At 40.1% G+C, this 14,187-nt stretch overlaps 1 protein-coding gene across 3 annotated transcripts in view; it reads right to left on the bottom strand.

Annotated features, from left to right (window-relative positions):
• The window catches only part of LOC131219328 (protein LEO1 homolog), a 68,859-nt gene that overhangs the window by 34,769 nt on the left and 19,903 nt on the right, over positions 1 to 14,187 (bottom strand). For 2 of the 3 annotated variants that reach the window (XM_058214407.1, XM_058214408.1), the window contains exons 2-4: positions 4,219 to 4,607; positions 2,843 to 2,978; positions 853 to 1,038 (exon numbers count right to left, since the gene is read on the bottom strand). In XM_058214407.1, the coding sequence (XP_058070390.1) occupies positions 853 to 1,038; positions 2,843 to 2,978; positions 4,219 to 4,607 (711 nt within the window). The remainder of the gene's footprint in view (positions 1 to 852; positions 1,039 to 2,842; positions 2,979 to 4,218; positions 4,608 to 14,187) is intronic. The other variant, XM_058214409.1, reaches the window with a different exon arrangement.

The raw sequence follows: 14,187 nt of genomic DNA, 5'->3' as shown, positions 1-14,187 counted from the left end.
ATCTGTGTATGTGTCTGTATCTGGGGTCGACTTGAGAAAACATATTTCAACACCACTACTGCCACCGCCATCATCATTGCCCATCCCAGCTAGTCATGGTGTCAGCCTCTCAAATCCTGATGCACCAATTATTCCTATGCAAGACCCTATCCTTGACAACTTTACAAGCCATCATATCCCTTCCCACCACATCAATCCAAGTCGTTTCTAGTATTCCCCTCATCCTCCTGTTAGACCCTTTAGGCCTACTCAAAATTCCCTCCTCATCAAGGCTGTCTCTGGCTTTGTAGTACATATCTGAATCATTTCAAGGTCTCCATAACTGTATCTCCTATAAGGGCACTCTTAGGCTGCTTCAAAGTCCTCATTCTCTATGGATTAAAGGAAGAATCTATACGTGGCTTTTAGATAAAAACATGCATATGCATATATGTGGTTTAATTTTGAACAATATGGTAAAGAAAAACTCAGCCAAAACACTCCACATATGCATGCGTGTTCGCAAACATGTAACCAGATGTTTGATCACATGCAACCGTATCTAGAAGAGAGAAGAACGATATAAGTGCATGAACTAATAAGGATCCATTCATGACCATGCTGAGAAGCAACTCTTGGCTGAATGCCTCTCTCAAGGTCAATTGAGCAAAACCTTACTTATAGAAAAAGAATCAGAACCATAAAATAGCAAAAAACAAAGTAGAAAACAATTGTGTGCAATTGCTTCAAGATCTAGATGTCCATCATACATGGCCAATATCCTCAAACAATATACGGGAGCAACCATGCATAACTTCAAAGAAAGATGAATAACAACAAAATGTATGGGTAAGGAACAGAAAGAAGACCCACCTTATCTGGCTGACCTGGAGGTGGACGCAATGGAATCTCCAATTCCAATGGGGGGCCAACTGGTTTCTCCTTGTGTTTCTGCTCAAGATTCTCCTCTTCTGATTCATACTGGCCTTCTTCCTCAGGAACTAAATCCTCTGGCCTCAACTCTTTCTCATAGCTCCCTTCCTCTTCAATAGGTGATCTCTGATAGAAGAAGATAACGGGACTGTTTAGACAATTTAAATACAAAAGGGAACAATATTGCACTGGAGGCAACCAATTAAGGCCACATAACAAGGACCCTCCAGTTTTACAAAACCAAGCTGCGGGCACATGTCGAGCATTTTTTTCTTAAGTTGCACATGCCGAGCATGTTGCATCAAACATGAGGACATTGGTGCATAAGGGCCTGTTTGGATTGAAGGTAAACTAGGAAAATGCAAGGGAAAACAAAAATGTGACATGAACAGAAGGTAAGCTGACATCAGTGCTACGAGAAGCAAACCAGTTGCACTTGTTTGTTTTGCTAAAGAAGAGTCCTCAAAAATGTTTTTCCTTTGCATTTACAACTGTATGTATTGCAATGCCACAAAAGGAAACCTTTTCCTTCCAAAATTGCCATTTAAAACGTCGCATTGGAGATAAACTCTTTTCCCTCCATTTGACTTCTACAATAAAAGCTATACTCTTTTTGAGAAGGGAAAAGCAAATATAAACACTTCGCTATAGCATTCGTTGCTTTCTAAGCAAGTGAAAATGTCATGTCAATGCAAACTGGTTGCATTACCCATTTTGCATTCCATCCAAACAGGCCCTAAGGGAAAAGAGGAGAACAAACCATGTTGTCGATTTCTCTTGGGCTAGTAATAGGGAAAACAAACTTGAAGTCCGGCTTTTGTCATTGACGAGATTCACAATATCATTAGAGAGTTGAATGATTCTTTTGTTTTCTCATCCCAAGGGAGGCTATTGACCTCACTAACCCTTAGCTAAACGGGCGGAGTTAGAGATTTTCTGTTTCTTGGGCGCTCTATGCCCTCTTTATAAATCTTATAAATCTTTTTTCCCCTTTTTGCAAAAAAATTGCTATTTAGTATGTGCTCTCTTTTCTCTTTTCGGAATTGGTTACCACAATTTTTATTTTTATTTTTTGTACACATGCCGCTTTGCCCTACATTTTCATGAGTAAGAATGCCCAATGGGAAAAGATTGTGTGGGCTCGATGGGCACCGACAGTCAGTAACACATTCCATCTAACAATGGTGGGTGTGAATCTTAACGCACATTTTAAAATAGACTTTGAAAAACCATATTTTAAAATGCCTATATGCCCACCATCTTTAAATGGAGGGGAGCAATGTGCTACCAACTCTCAGTGCTCTCTAGGCAATTGAGGTCATGCTCAAAATAATATTGCATCTATCTGCGCGTGTGGCCCACAGACAAGTTGGCGTGTCTGGTTTTCCATTTACGCCATGTCAAAAACCTTGTCGCCATATCTAACTCTGGTACACATGCCCATATCAAAGTCACATAGATGAAAGATCTTTGATGGGCACAATCAGTTTCGACGGGTTCTGCCTTCAGCACACTAGATCCAGAATGGACATTTGTCGCCCAACAACTAACACATCACAGGTGGCATGAATCCAGATGATTCATCTGGTGGGTCCTTCCCAGGAATGGCCCACAGTTGACAAATAATGGATAACCCTATGCAACGGACAATGGCCTTCAAATGGACGGTTGAGATGAAAATGGACTAAACAGGAGAAACTGATTGGATAGATCATCCATTTCTTGTGATTTTTAACCAAGGGTCATATACAGACAGGAAGCACCTAATGATGGACTGGATCCACCTCAATCTACTAAGTACTAGGTATTGGATGATGAATGCTTCTTTATCATCCAGCAAGATATATTAGGAGTCAGTCTCCAGGTTCTATCATTTGAACATTATTAAGCACAAAGTTAGAAACAAGAGTGGAAAACGTCTCACACTCACATGTGAATCTTGTTCCAGGTCATTCTGGGCTGCATACTCTGCTGGTTCATCCTCATCGGAATCTCCAAATACATCCCGAATCTCAGGTGCAGATTGTGAAATGTCTGCATGATCTTTCTGCTCTCCTGGTGACCTGCTGCAGGAAAGTAATTTTTTTCATTCCCGTCAAAATACCAGTAGATGTCTGGCCAAGAATGCAAGTAGTGAATATCCATCGACGATGCAAAGCACAGTATTATCCGGTCTAAAGATATCTAAGCAAATCAAAAGGTTAGGTGGTGCATTGCTCAAATGCAAAAAGTTTCATTGTAAATTATAAAGATATCTATGCAAAGCAAAAGTTTAGTCATGATCGTGCAAAAGATTAATGAAAAGAAAAGGTGGCGAATTGCTAAAATGCAAAAAGTTCCATTGGAAGTTATAGCAGCGTTGACATCCAGTCAAAAGAAATGCTATTTATTGCTCGATACAGTGGTGGTCCTTCCAGTAATCTAAGCCATTGATTTGGTGAACCATCATGGATGAATCATGCCCTACACTTCCCCTTCAGAAGACCCTCTAGCCATCAGAAGAAAATGGATAACTAAAACCACTGGGCCATGTTTAAACAGGGACCAAATCAAAAGGTCTCATCCTATGGGAAGTTTTTGGGGATCTCCCATCCACCATGATGCACCATCTGAATTATACAAGTCATGAAATGGTGGCCCCAGGGCAAGCAAATGCTCATCGAACATTATATATTTACTCTTTCAAGAATATGGAAGAGGAAACAGCACTACCGTCAGAGTGCAATGCAAAATAGACCCAGTATCACAGCCACCAAAACCTAAGGTCATGTTTGGATACCAAGGATTCCATGCTCAAACAATGGAAAAGGAAAAGAGTTTTCCTTTGATGTAACAATTTATGTTGTTTGGATAGCAAAGAAAATGGTGGATTCCACAAAGCAATTATTACATTATTCTTGGCACACAAAACTAGGTAACTGTTGTGAGAGGCATATGATATTTCCACTTGATATTCAAATAAGAACTCTAAAATTGGTATCCATGTTTCAATAGTGCTCATGGAAACCATCATTAGAATATTTTTTTCCATCCTTTTCTTTAGATTCCACATATCCAAACATCCCTAAAGAAATATATCACTCAGACTGCAAACTCAAAACTCAATGACGCATCCAAATTTTGCAAACTTGAGAAAAGCATTGCTACACTTAGTAAACATCCTGCATTCTACATGTAGATATCCCGCCAACTAAGAAACCCAATGAACGCATATGTGAGAAATCCAGGATGATCAAGGAAACCTGAAAAGAAATTCCAAGAGACACATTAGGTTATCAACAAGAGGAGAGCATATGTTAGTGTTACCTTGGGCTGGCCTGATCAACTTCTTCATCTTCATCGTCAACGTAATTGTTCTCCTCAGACCTTTCGGATCCACTCACAATTACTTCCCTTCTCCTGCTTGTTACTACCCTTTGGCCATACTCTTGGTCTTCACTGTCGGCTTCTTTCCCTTCACTCTCTACCCTCTGACCACTGATTTCTCTTTCGGGTGAACTTTGAACCCTTTCACCCTCACTCTCTCTTTGATTGGGATCTACATCATGTATTTCCACTTCACTTTCCACTTCTGCTTCCCCTTCTCCCTCAACCTCGGCCTCAGCCTCAGCCTCAGCTTCGACTTCGGCTTCGGCTTCGGCTTCAGCTTCGGCTTCACCCTCAACCTCAACCTCTGCCTCACCTTCGCCTTCATCCTTTAAAAAAAAAAACAACAATAAAATGTTACCAAAAAAGAGGTGGCAATGCAACATCCCATGCTTTATTAGTTCTGAAATTTTTATGAGTTCTTTTTATGGAATAACAAATTACAGATGTAAAAGCCATACACCAATGCAGCTGAATAATCAGTAAAATAGAGGTATTAAAACTCAATTTAGGAGTGAGACTTGCCCTGAGGCTGAAACTGTTGTGGCTCGTTCAATTCTGGCCAAAAACAATGGTTCACATGGTGCGTTGTTCTGAAACGTCCATTTCCTGGGTTAGGGGCCGCTTGGTTCACTCATAGCAAATCTGGCTTGACTTAGTTTGCTTGAGTTCTAGTTCCTTGATTAAAAGTAGCAATCATTAACTGGAATCTACCCAGGTTACTGGAAGTGCAAAACCTGCATGCTCAGTGCTAGAAAAGAATGCAATCCAGTTTCATCCCAGCCAAACAATTGAACTGGATTCAGTTGACTCATGGTTCAAAAATTCGTTAGATATGAGTCGTGTGGGACAAATCACCAGACAGAAAAGTGGACCAAAATGGAATTGGGCAGGTCGAGTCATACTGTTATTTAAAACCATGAGTTGACCACACAAATACGAAACTTCAGTTGTGCATGGTATTAAGTTCTCAAGCTGTGTATGCAGCTTCCTACACTTCTGCCATGGGAGTAAGCGCTTGGAAGTTCACCCCTTGCTCTTACAGAAATCGAACCTTCTAAGAATTGACAAAATCTTCAAGGTAAAATTGGACCTAATCTACATTCTACAGTCATATTTTCTTGGTACTAAGACACCCACAATGCTGTCAGGGAAATAAGTAACTGGAGTATTGGAATAGATTGGCCTACATAAATTAATCATAATATAGGGTGCATCAAAGTACCTAACTTGATTAGCAAACCAACTGATCAAATGATAAACCATCTCTTTGCGACATATCAAGCTCATTCAGCAAGTAAAACTTCAAACTGTCCGTGATTCACACAAATCAGTGGGGAAAAAAATTAAGGGTAATGAAATTTATTAAAACTAAAAATGAGTACAAAGGATAGGAGACAAGACAATTCACCCTACTGTACTCCAAGAGAAAACCTACAATACCAATCCCCACGTACAAGGATCCAGGCCACAAGAGAACAAAACAATGCAGAAACAATGACCAGCGGCACTATGGCTAAGCATAGGATATATCTTTAGGTGTCAGCAAACTCCCATTCCTCAATCATGGCACCTCCCAGTCCCAGAGAAGCATCTCCTTGGGCCATTATTGTCCTCGTCGTCATCTAAGGTTTATCCCTACTAATTGGGGCCAGCAACACGAATCCTGTCGAACCATAACTTCGTTGAACCATAGGTCATCAAGTCTTTTCTTACAAACTCTATCCACGTCCTTTTGGGCCTTCCCCTTGCCCTTCTAGAGACTTCAACTTGCACCAACTCTATTAACGGATATGCCAAGGGCTTCTTCAAGGCAGTAAGGGGGCTCGAGCATGGAGATCCTTTATCCTCTCCTCTGCACCATCATGGTGGAAGCGTAACCACAGGATGTTAAACAAAGCCACTAGTCTAGGGATCACCAAAGGTATGAATGCGGACAACTGTGAAGCTTTGTTGTCAAATTCCCTATATAGGGATGACACACTTCTATTTTATGAAGGCTCGATTGTCAGAGTGGAAAGGTATCAAGATATCTTGCTTTGCTTCAAATATGTTCACCTCAGGGTGAATCTCCAGAAGCACAGCATAACTGGTATTAATCTCGAAGCAATACTTATCCAACAAATAGGTTCTACTTTGGCTACAATGCCACCAAGCTCCCAGTAAGCATCTGGGTCTCCCAATTAATGTGGAAAGACCAAGTACGGAGGTTTGGGATGGATTCTTAGAATGAATCTGAAGGAGGCTCGGTTTTTGGAAAGGCAAAGTGCTACCCTTCAGAGGTAGAATTATTCTCCTAAAGGCAACTCTTTGCAACATCCCAGTGAATATGTTGTCTTTGTTGAGGTGTTTGGTGTAGGTGATGCAGAAGATGGAGTTCCTTTTGAAGAAACTCAAAAGAAATTCATGTGGAGTGACAAAGTTGAAGCTCACAGATTCCATCTGTTGGCCTAGGACAAGGTCTACCAGGCCCCACCATGTAGGGGGGTTTACATCAGGAAAATCAGACAGGTGAATGTTGCCAGTCTATGTAAATGGTGGTGAAGAATCGATAATGGGGAAGCTGAAAGTATTAAAAGGCTATTAGCAAAGAGGTACACAGTGTTCGTAATATCTATACTATCGGCCGATATTATCGGTATCGCACTCCAACGATACGAAACCGAGTAGAGAGGCATAAAAAAAAAAAAAATTTAAAAGAAAAAAAAAAAAAAAGAATATGCTCGATATCGTCCAGATATCGATCAATATCTCACGACATCACAAAATATCGTGTGATATCGACGATATTAGAACTTTTAACGCTGTAGCGACCTACCCATGCACGGGGCTACTGTAACCATTGTTGTCAAATGCGATCGCATATGCGCATACTATGGATCGAATCGCATATGCCATGATGGCATATGCGATCCTGGCAAGTATGCCATGGCATACTTTTGTATGCGATAAATATGCGATCGCATATGCAAGTACACGAAATGCGATCGCATACTTGCATAATAATCAGAGTGGAAGCAATTTTTTTATTTTTTCAATTTGGAGAACTTTTGCCTATAAATAGACACTCATATCCCCTCCATTTTCACTATTCTCCACTCCAAAGCTCCAAATCTATTACTCTCTCTCTCTTACTCTAATCTCTCTACAATTACTTCAAGTATGTTTATTTTTTGTATTTTTTAAGTTGTGCTTACTTTTTGTAAATTAAGCTGCAAGTTATAACTTGTAAGTTGTTTCAAGTTATCCATTTATCAATAAAATTTCTTTGCTCGAAGTTTATAATAATTAGTTCTCTTTTAATGTAGCTTGATTGTTTTGTTAAAATTTATATAATATAATATAAGTAATTAAATATATAACTTAATGAAACGCTCAAACTATAATGAAATAAGTAAAATAACTCAATCCAATCATGTGTACTAATTAGGCAAGTTTTTCCTATTTTTTTAGATTTTTTTTCATTTTTAAATTTTTTATTATTTTATAAAAAATATGCCATGGCATATGCGATTGTATGATCGCATATGCGAACAGCATATGCTGATCGCATACAATGGCATATGCGACTTGACAACATTGACTGTAACCACCTACCAATTTCGCCGATGAAAGTGGCGTGATATTGGTAGATTCATCATTCGAAACAATCTTTCGATTTCGTACCTATAAAGATGTGGCCTGTGATCGAAAGCTGGTGGACTGTGATCGGAAGTTGGTGGGCCGTGATCGAAAGAAGTAACTGTGATTGGAAGCTCCCCAAAAATTAGATTGTTTGCAGCTTGAGCCTTGAAGGTGAGTGAATCTCATAGAAAATTGCCCCAAAAATCGAAAATTTTCCAAGATTTGGGCGTGATTTTGGCCGATTTGAGGCGATTTAGGTGGAAATCGTTATATTTGGGCGCGTGATTTTGGGGCTAAGGGTTTCAGAATCCCTCCCAAAATCGGCTTAAACCCCTTTTAAAGAAATCGGATATCGTACTGAGTTACTTAGTAAGCACTTATCATACTCAGTAAACTCTATGGGGCCCACCTTTAATGCATGTGATTTATCCATGCCGTCCATCCGTTTTTAAAGATCATTTTAGGTGTTGAGCCCAAAATTGAAGCATATTCACAGCACAAGTGGGCCATACCACGAGAAATAGAGTAAGTATTTATTTCCACCGTTGAAACCATTCTGAGGGATACAGTGATGTTTATTTGTCATCCAACCCGTTCATAATATCAAAAAGACATGGATGAAGGGAAAAATCAAATATCAGCTTGATAAAAAACTTCTGTGGCCCTCAAGAACTTTTCAACGGTAAACGTTCAAATCACACAGTTTCCGTTGGTGTGGTCCACTTGAGATTTTGATATGCTTTATTTTTGTGTTAAACCACTAAAATTATCTAGTAAAATGGATGAATGGATTGGATAAAAGTAATGAATGATGGTGGGTCCCACAGAGTTTACTCAGTACACTTAGGGTACTGAGTTACTCACTACGCAATCAACTTTCCCTTTTAAAACAGAAGCGGATACCTCACACCAGCTATATAGTTGTTGTATTGACGTCAGCAAGTTCTGTGGGTCTGATCATGAGGTATGTGTTATATCCAAACCACCCATCTATTTGGCGAGCTCGTCTTAAGGCTTGAGACGAAAAATAAGAAAAATCTAACTATCAAGTGGACCACACTGCAAAAAGAAGTGGGGAATTTTTTAACAGTGAAAATCATTATCTCCGCTGCTATTTGTGGTGTGGTCCATTTGATCTTTGGATATGATTCATTTCTTGGATAATGCTCTAAAATGATCTCTAAAAATAGATGAACGTTGTAGATATAATAAATACATCACTATGGGGCCCATGTAAGTTTGATCTCCTTTGAACAGTTCGTACAACTCGGAGCTCGAGGAGTGTCAATGCTCGTCTTCGTACGACACGTACCTACAGCAGCTATATAGTTGGTGTGGGGTGCACCAACCAATCCACTTCCTTTTAAAACCATCCAAGCACCGTTGGGATTGTAGGTGGGGTCCACTTTTATGTTGTGAGAAATCCACTCCGTCCATTCATTTTCTGAGATCATTTCAGGACATGTGACTGAAAACTAGGCGAACTCAAAACTCAAGTGGACTGCACTATGTTAAGCAGAAAACATCCGTAACTTTGACTGAGATCACTAATAAAGACAGTCAAATCCCTTGATCTTCTCCAACAACCTTAACAAACCTCTCTTTTGTATTTTAAATTTCAAATCAAATGTTTGTTAGGGTTTTGTTCAAATCAAATGTTTGTTAGGGTTGTTATTTTGTTGTTATTTTCCTCTTTGTTTATAAATTCAAATCTCTTGTAACCTACAAATCCTAAGTGTATATATATGCAATATACCTCTCAGATCTGGTCAGGAAGCCAGAATTCCAAACAATTCAATCTTTGTCATGGTATCAGAGCCCTTGACTCACGTCTGATCCATATATTTTCTCCTATCCTATCCTCATGACTTCCTCTTCTTCAAATTCTCATGTTGTTGCTTTTGTTGCTCCTAACCTTAATCAACTTGTTTCGGCTAAACTTGATGGGGAAAATTATTTCATGTGGTTATCACAAATTGTTCTTGTACTCAAAAGTAATGATTTGATGGGCATCGTGGATGGTTCAGAACCGTGCCCAGATAAGTTCCTCTCAAATGATCAGGGAAGACAGACCTCTAATCTCAACCCAGCTTTTCTTTTATGGCACGAAAAGGATCAGTTTGTTCTTGGTTAGATTAATGCCACTCTTTCTCATAAGGTGGCACCCTCGGCTTATGGCATCACTTCTACAAAGGCTGCTTGAACTACTTTATCCAACAAGTTTGCCTCTCAGTCCAAATTTCGAATTGGCCATCTGAAGAGAAGACTTCAGTCCCTATCTCAAGGCTCTAGAAACTGCTCCACCTATCTAGATAATGCAAAGGAGATTGTGGCAAAACTTGGTGCAGCCGGAAAACACATTGATGATGATGATCTGATTAATTATATTGTCTCTGGTTTGAATCCTTCTTTCCTTCCTTTTATCACATCTCTTTTTATCGCTTCCCGAGATAGAACCATCTCTTTTGAAGATTTTTGAAGATTTTCAAGCTGAACTACTATCCAATGAACTCTTACTTAAGCACCAACTCAAAACCATTTCACCTGACACCAATAACTTTGCCTTTTTTGCCCGAAAACCTCAGCATCAAAATTCCCAGCAGAACAACTTCCCTCCACGCTCCAACCAAAATTCCCAGCACCAAAACTTCACTAACCGCAAGCCCAAATATCCTGGAAAATCAAATCAGCCCTCATTGCAAACACCTTACCACTCTCCAGCTCCTCCTAAAAAGTCCAACCATCAGCCTTATCAGTTTCCAAAACCCAATCAGCAACAGCAGCAGTCATTCAGCACCCCCAGATCACCTTGTCAGATCTATGGCAAGTCTAATTAGAGAGCTCTTGATTGCTTCCACCACATGGACTATGCTTACCAAGGCCGACATCCTCCAGCTCCACTGGCTGCAATGGTTGCACACTCTAATGGCACACAAGAAGGTGAAGAGACCTGGTTTACTGACAGTGGAACTAATCAGCACATCATGGCCAATCTTGAGCAAATGACACTCCATCAACCTTACATTGGTCAAGAGAATGTTGTTGTTGGTAATGGACAAGGTTTGAGTATCCATAACACTGGTTCTACCATTTTTCACTCCTACTTCCAAACTTAAACTAGATCGTGTTCTTCATTGTCCTCAAGCTTGTGCAAATTTACTTTCCATCAAACAATTCTGTCTAGATAACCATTGCTTCTTTATACTCACTGGAACTCACTATTTTGTTAAGGACGATCACACGGGGCAGACATTGCTGGAAGGCAGGAGTAGTGGTGGACTCTATCCTCTCAAGTTGCAGAATTTAGATCTCAATAAGCTGCTTGCTATGGCAGCCATTGTATGAGTTAAAGCACCTGTTTCAGTTTGGCATTCTTGAGTAGGGCATGCTTCCAATTCAGTTGTATCGTTTTTTGTTGAACAAATACTCTCTTCCTTTTGTTGGTTCTTTAAATAATTTTGATGTTTGTGAACCTTGCCAATTTGGCAAAAGTAAACAACTTCCATTCTCTAATTTTATGCGAACTTCTAACTCTCCTCTTGAGCTTATTCATTCTGATGTGTGGTCTTGTTCCACCAAATCTCTTGGTGGTTGTCGTTATTAGGTTATATTTATTGATGATTTTTCTCGTTATTCTTGGCTTTATCCTATTCATAACAAATCAGATGTGTATGCTTGCTTTGGTAAATTTAAACTCCTAATTGAGAATCAATTGTCCTGCAAAATTAAGAAACTTCAAACTGATGCGGGTGGGGAATACATGTCCAAACACTTTCAATTATTCCTTCAAAACAATGGGATCCATCATAGAGTCACCGGTCCACACACACCTCAACAGAATGGAGTGGCCAAGAGAAAACATAGACACGTCATAGAAATGGGGTTATCTTTATTAGCTCAATCTCACTTATCTACTACTTATTGGGTTGATGCTTTTCTTATAGCCATTTTTCCCATTAATCGGTTACCTATAGCTATTCTTGATAATCAAACTCCTTATTTTAAGTTGTTTGATACAGATCCTGATTATTCAGCCTTGCGATCTTTTGGCTGTGCATGTTATCCTCTCCTACGGCCTTACTCCTCTGACAAACTGATGTTTACAACTAAGAGGTGCATTTTCCTAGGTTACAGCTCCAATAAAAAATGGTACAGGTGTCTTGATCCTTCTTCTCACAGGATATATGTGTCTCGGCATGTTATGTTTAATGAATCTAAGTTTCCTGCCGGTGAAGAAGTGCAATCCATCTCTACCTGTAACAGCATGTCTTCCTCAATCGGTACATCTTCTCCCATTCCTTTTATTTCAAATTTTGATTTATCTCATTCTCCTCCTATTTTTTCTCATCCTAATCCTTCTCCTGCAGTCACTGAAACACCTTCCTCTACCGAACCAGATTCTCCTCCTACCAATATATCCACTTCTGACCCTCCATCTCAATCTATTCCTTTGTCCATTTCAGCTACCCTTGCACCTAGCATACCTTCCTCGCCTCCTATAAACACTCAACCTCCAAAATTGCATCCTATGACCACTAGATCCCAAACAAGCACCCTCAGAACCCGTGAGTTCCCTAATTTCACCTCCTTCCACTCCACTAAACACCCACCTATTGCTCTAACCAGTACTATGGTACCTCTTGAACCTAGTTCTTATAAACAAGCATGTCTTGATCCGGCTTGGTGTCATGCCATGCAAGAGGAGTATGATGCTTTGATGGCCAATAAAACCTGGGTTCTCTGTCCTAGACCTATTGACCATACTATTATTGATAACAAGTGGGTTTACAAGGTAAAACAAACCTCAACAGGGTGAGGTTGATCGATTAAAGGCAAGGCTGGTAGCTATTGGCTATCAACAAGAAAGTGGCATAGACTATACTGAGACTTTTAGTCCAGTCATCAAGCCTGCAACTATTCGGATTGTTCTTACTCTTGCCATTCAATTTGACTGGACTATCACTCAGCTGGATGTTTCTAATGCTTTCTTACATGTAGTGTTACATGAGGAAGTATATATGGAGCAGCCTATAGGTTTTTTAAACTCAGAATTTCCTAATTATGTTTGCAGACTTAAGAAATCGCTTTATAGCCTGAAACAAGCTCCTCGGGCCTAGTTTATGAAGCTATCCCAGTCACTCTTGGAGTTTGGTTTTACCTCATCCACTGTGGATTCCTCTTTGTTTGTTTATCACAACGATGATGTTCATTTGTTCTTTCTCATTTATGTTGATGACATCTTAGTGACCAAGACACATCAGACCATGATTTCTTCCCTCATCAGTCAGCTCGAGCTTCAGTTTAAGATGAAGAACCTTGGTGACTTGCATTTCTTTCTTAGCATTCAAGCTCATAGGGACTCTTCTGGTTTACACTTGAGGCAGACTAAATATATTAATGATCTTCTCCATCGCACTAAAATGGCAGGAGCTAAACCTTTTCCCTCACTATGTTCATCAGGACTTCGGTTGTCCCTTAATAGTGGTGAGCCACTTACTGCTGATCAAGTGACAAAATATAGGCAAACGATTGGAGCATTGCAATACTGCACCCTCACCCATCCAAACATCTCATTCTCTGTCAACCAACTCTGCCAATTTATGCACTGTCCCACTTCCTCTCATTGGTTTGCAGCCAAAAGAGTACTAAGATATCTTAAGGGGACTATTCATCATAGCTTATGGCACACAAAAGGTCCTCTGTCTCTTTAGGCCTTTTGTGATTCTGACTGGGCAGGGAATGCTGATGATCGTCGATCGACTACTGGCTATGGTATTTTCCTTGGCTCATTCTTAGTGTCTTGGTCAGCGAAGAAACAACCTGTGGTGGCTCGGTCCAGTACTGAAGCTAAGTACCGAGCTCTTGCCTTTGCCACTGCTGAGTTGTATTGGATAAGGATGCTCCTGCAGGCTCTTTGCATTCCACTAGCTGCTCCTCCTATTCTCTGGTGTGATAACATTGGTGCTTTAGCCTTGGCTTCCAATCCTGTTTTTCTCGCCAGAACTAAGCACATTGAGGTGGATTTTCATTTCATTCGGGAGAAGGTTGCTAACAAGGACATTTCCCTTCAGTTCCTTTCCACACAAGACCGAGCTCTTGCCTTTGCCACTGCTGAGTTGTATTGGATACGAATGCTCCTGCAGGCTCTTTGCATTCCACTAGCTGCTCCTCATATTCTCTGGTGTGATAACATTGGTGCTTTAGCCTTGGCTTCCAATCCTGTTTTTCAAGCCAGAACTAAGCACATTGAGGTGGATTTTCATTTCATTCGGGAGAAGGTTGCTA

The sequence above is a fragment of the Magnolia sinica genome, chromosome 11, assembly GCF_029962835.1.
Source record: "Magnolia sinica isolate HGM2019 chromosome 11, MsV1, whole genome shotgun sequence".
NCBI lineage: Eukaryota > Viridiplantae > Streptophyta > Magnoliopsida > Magnoliales > Magnoliaceae > Magnolia > Magnolia sinica.
The sequence above is the reverse complement of the archived record's forward strand: the minus strand, read 5'-3'. Positions and strand labels throughout refer to the sequence as shown.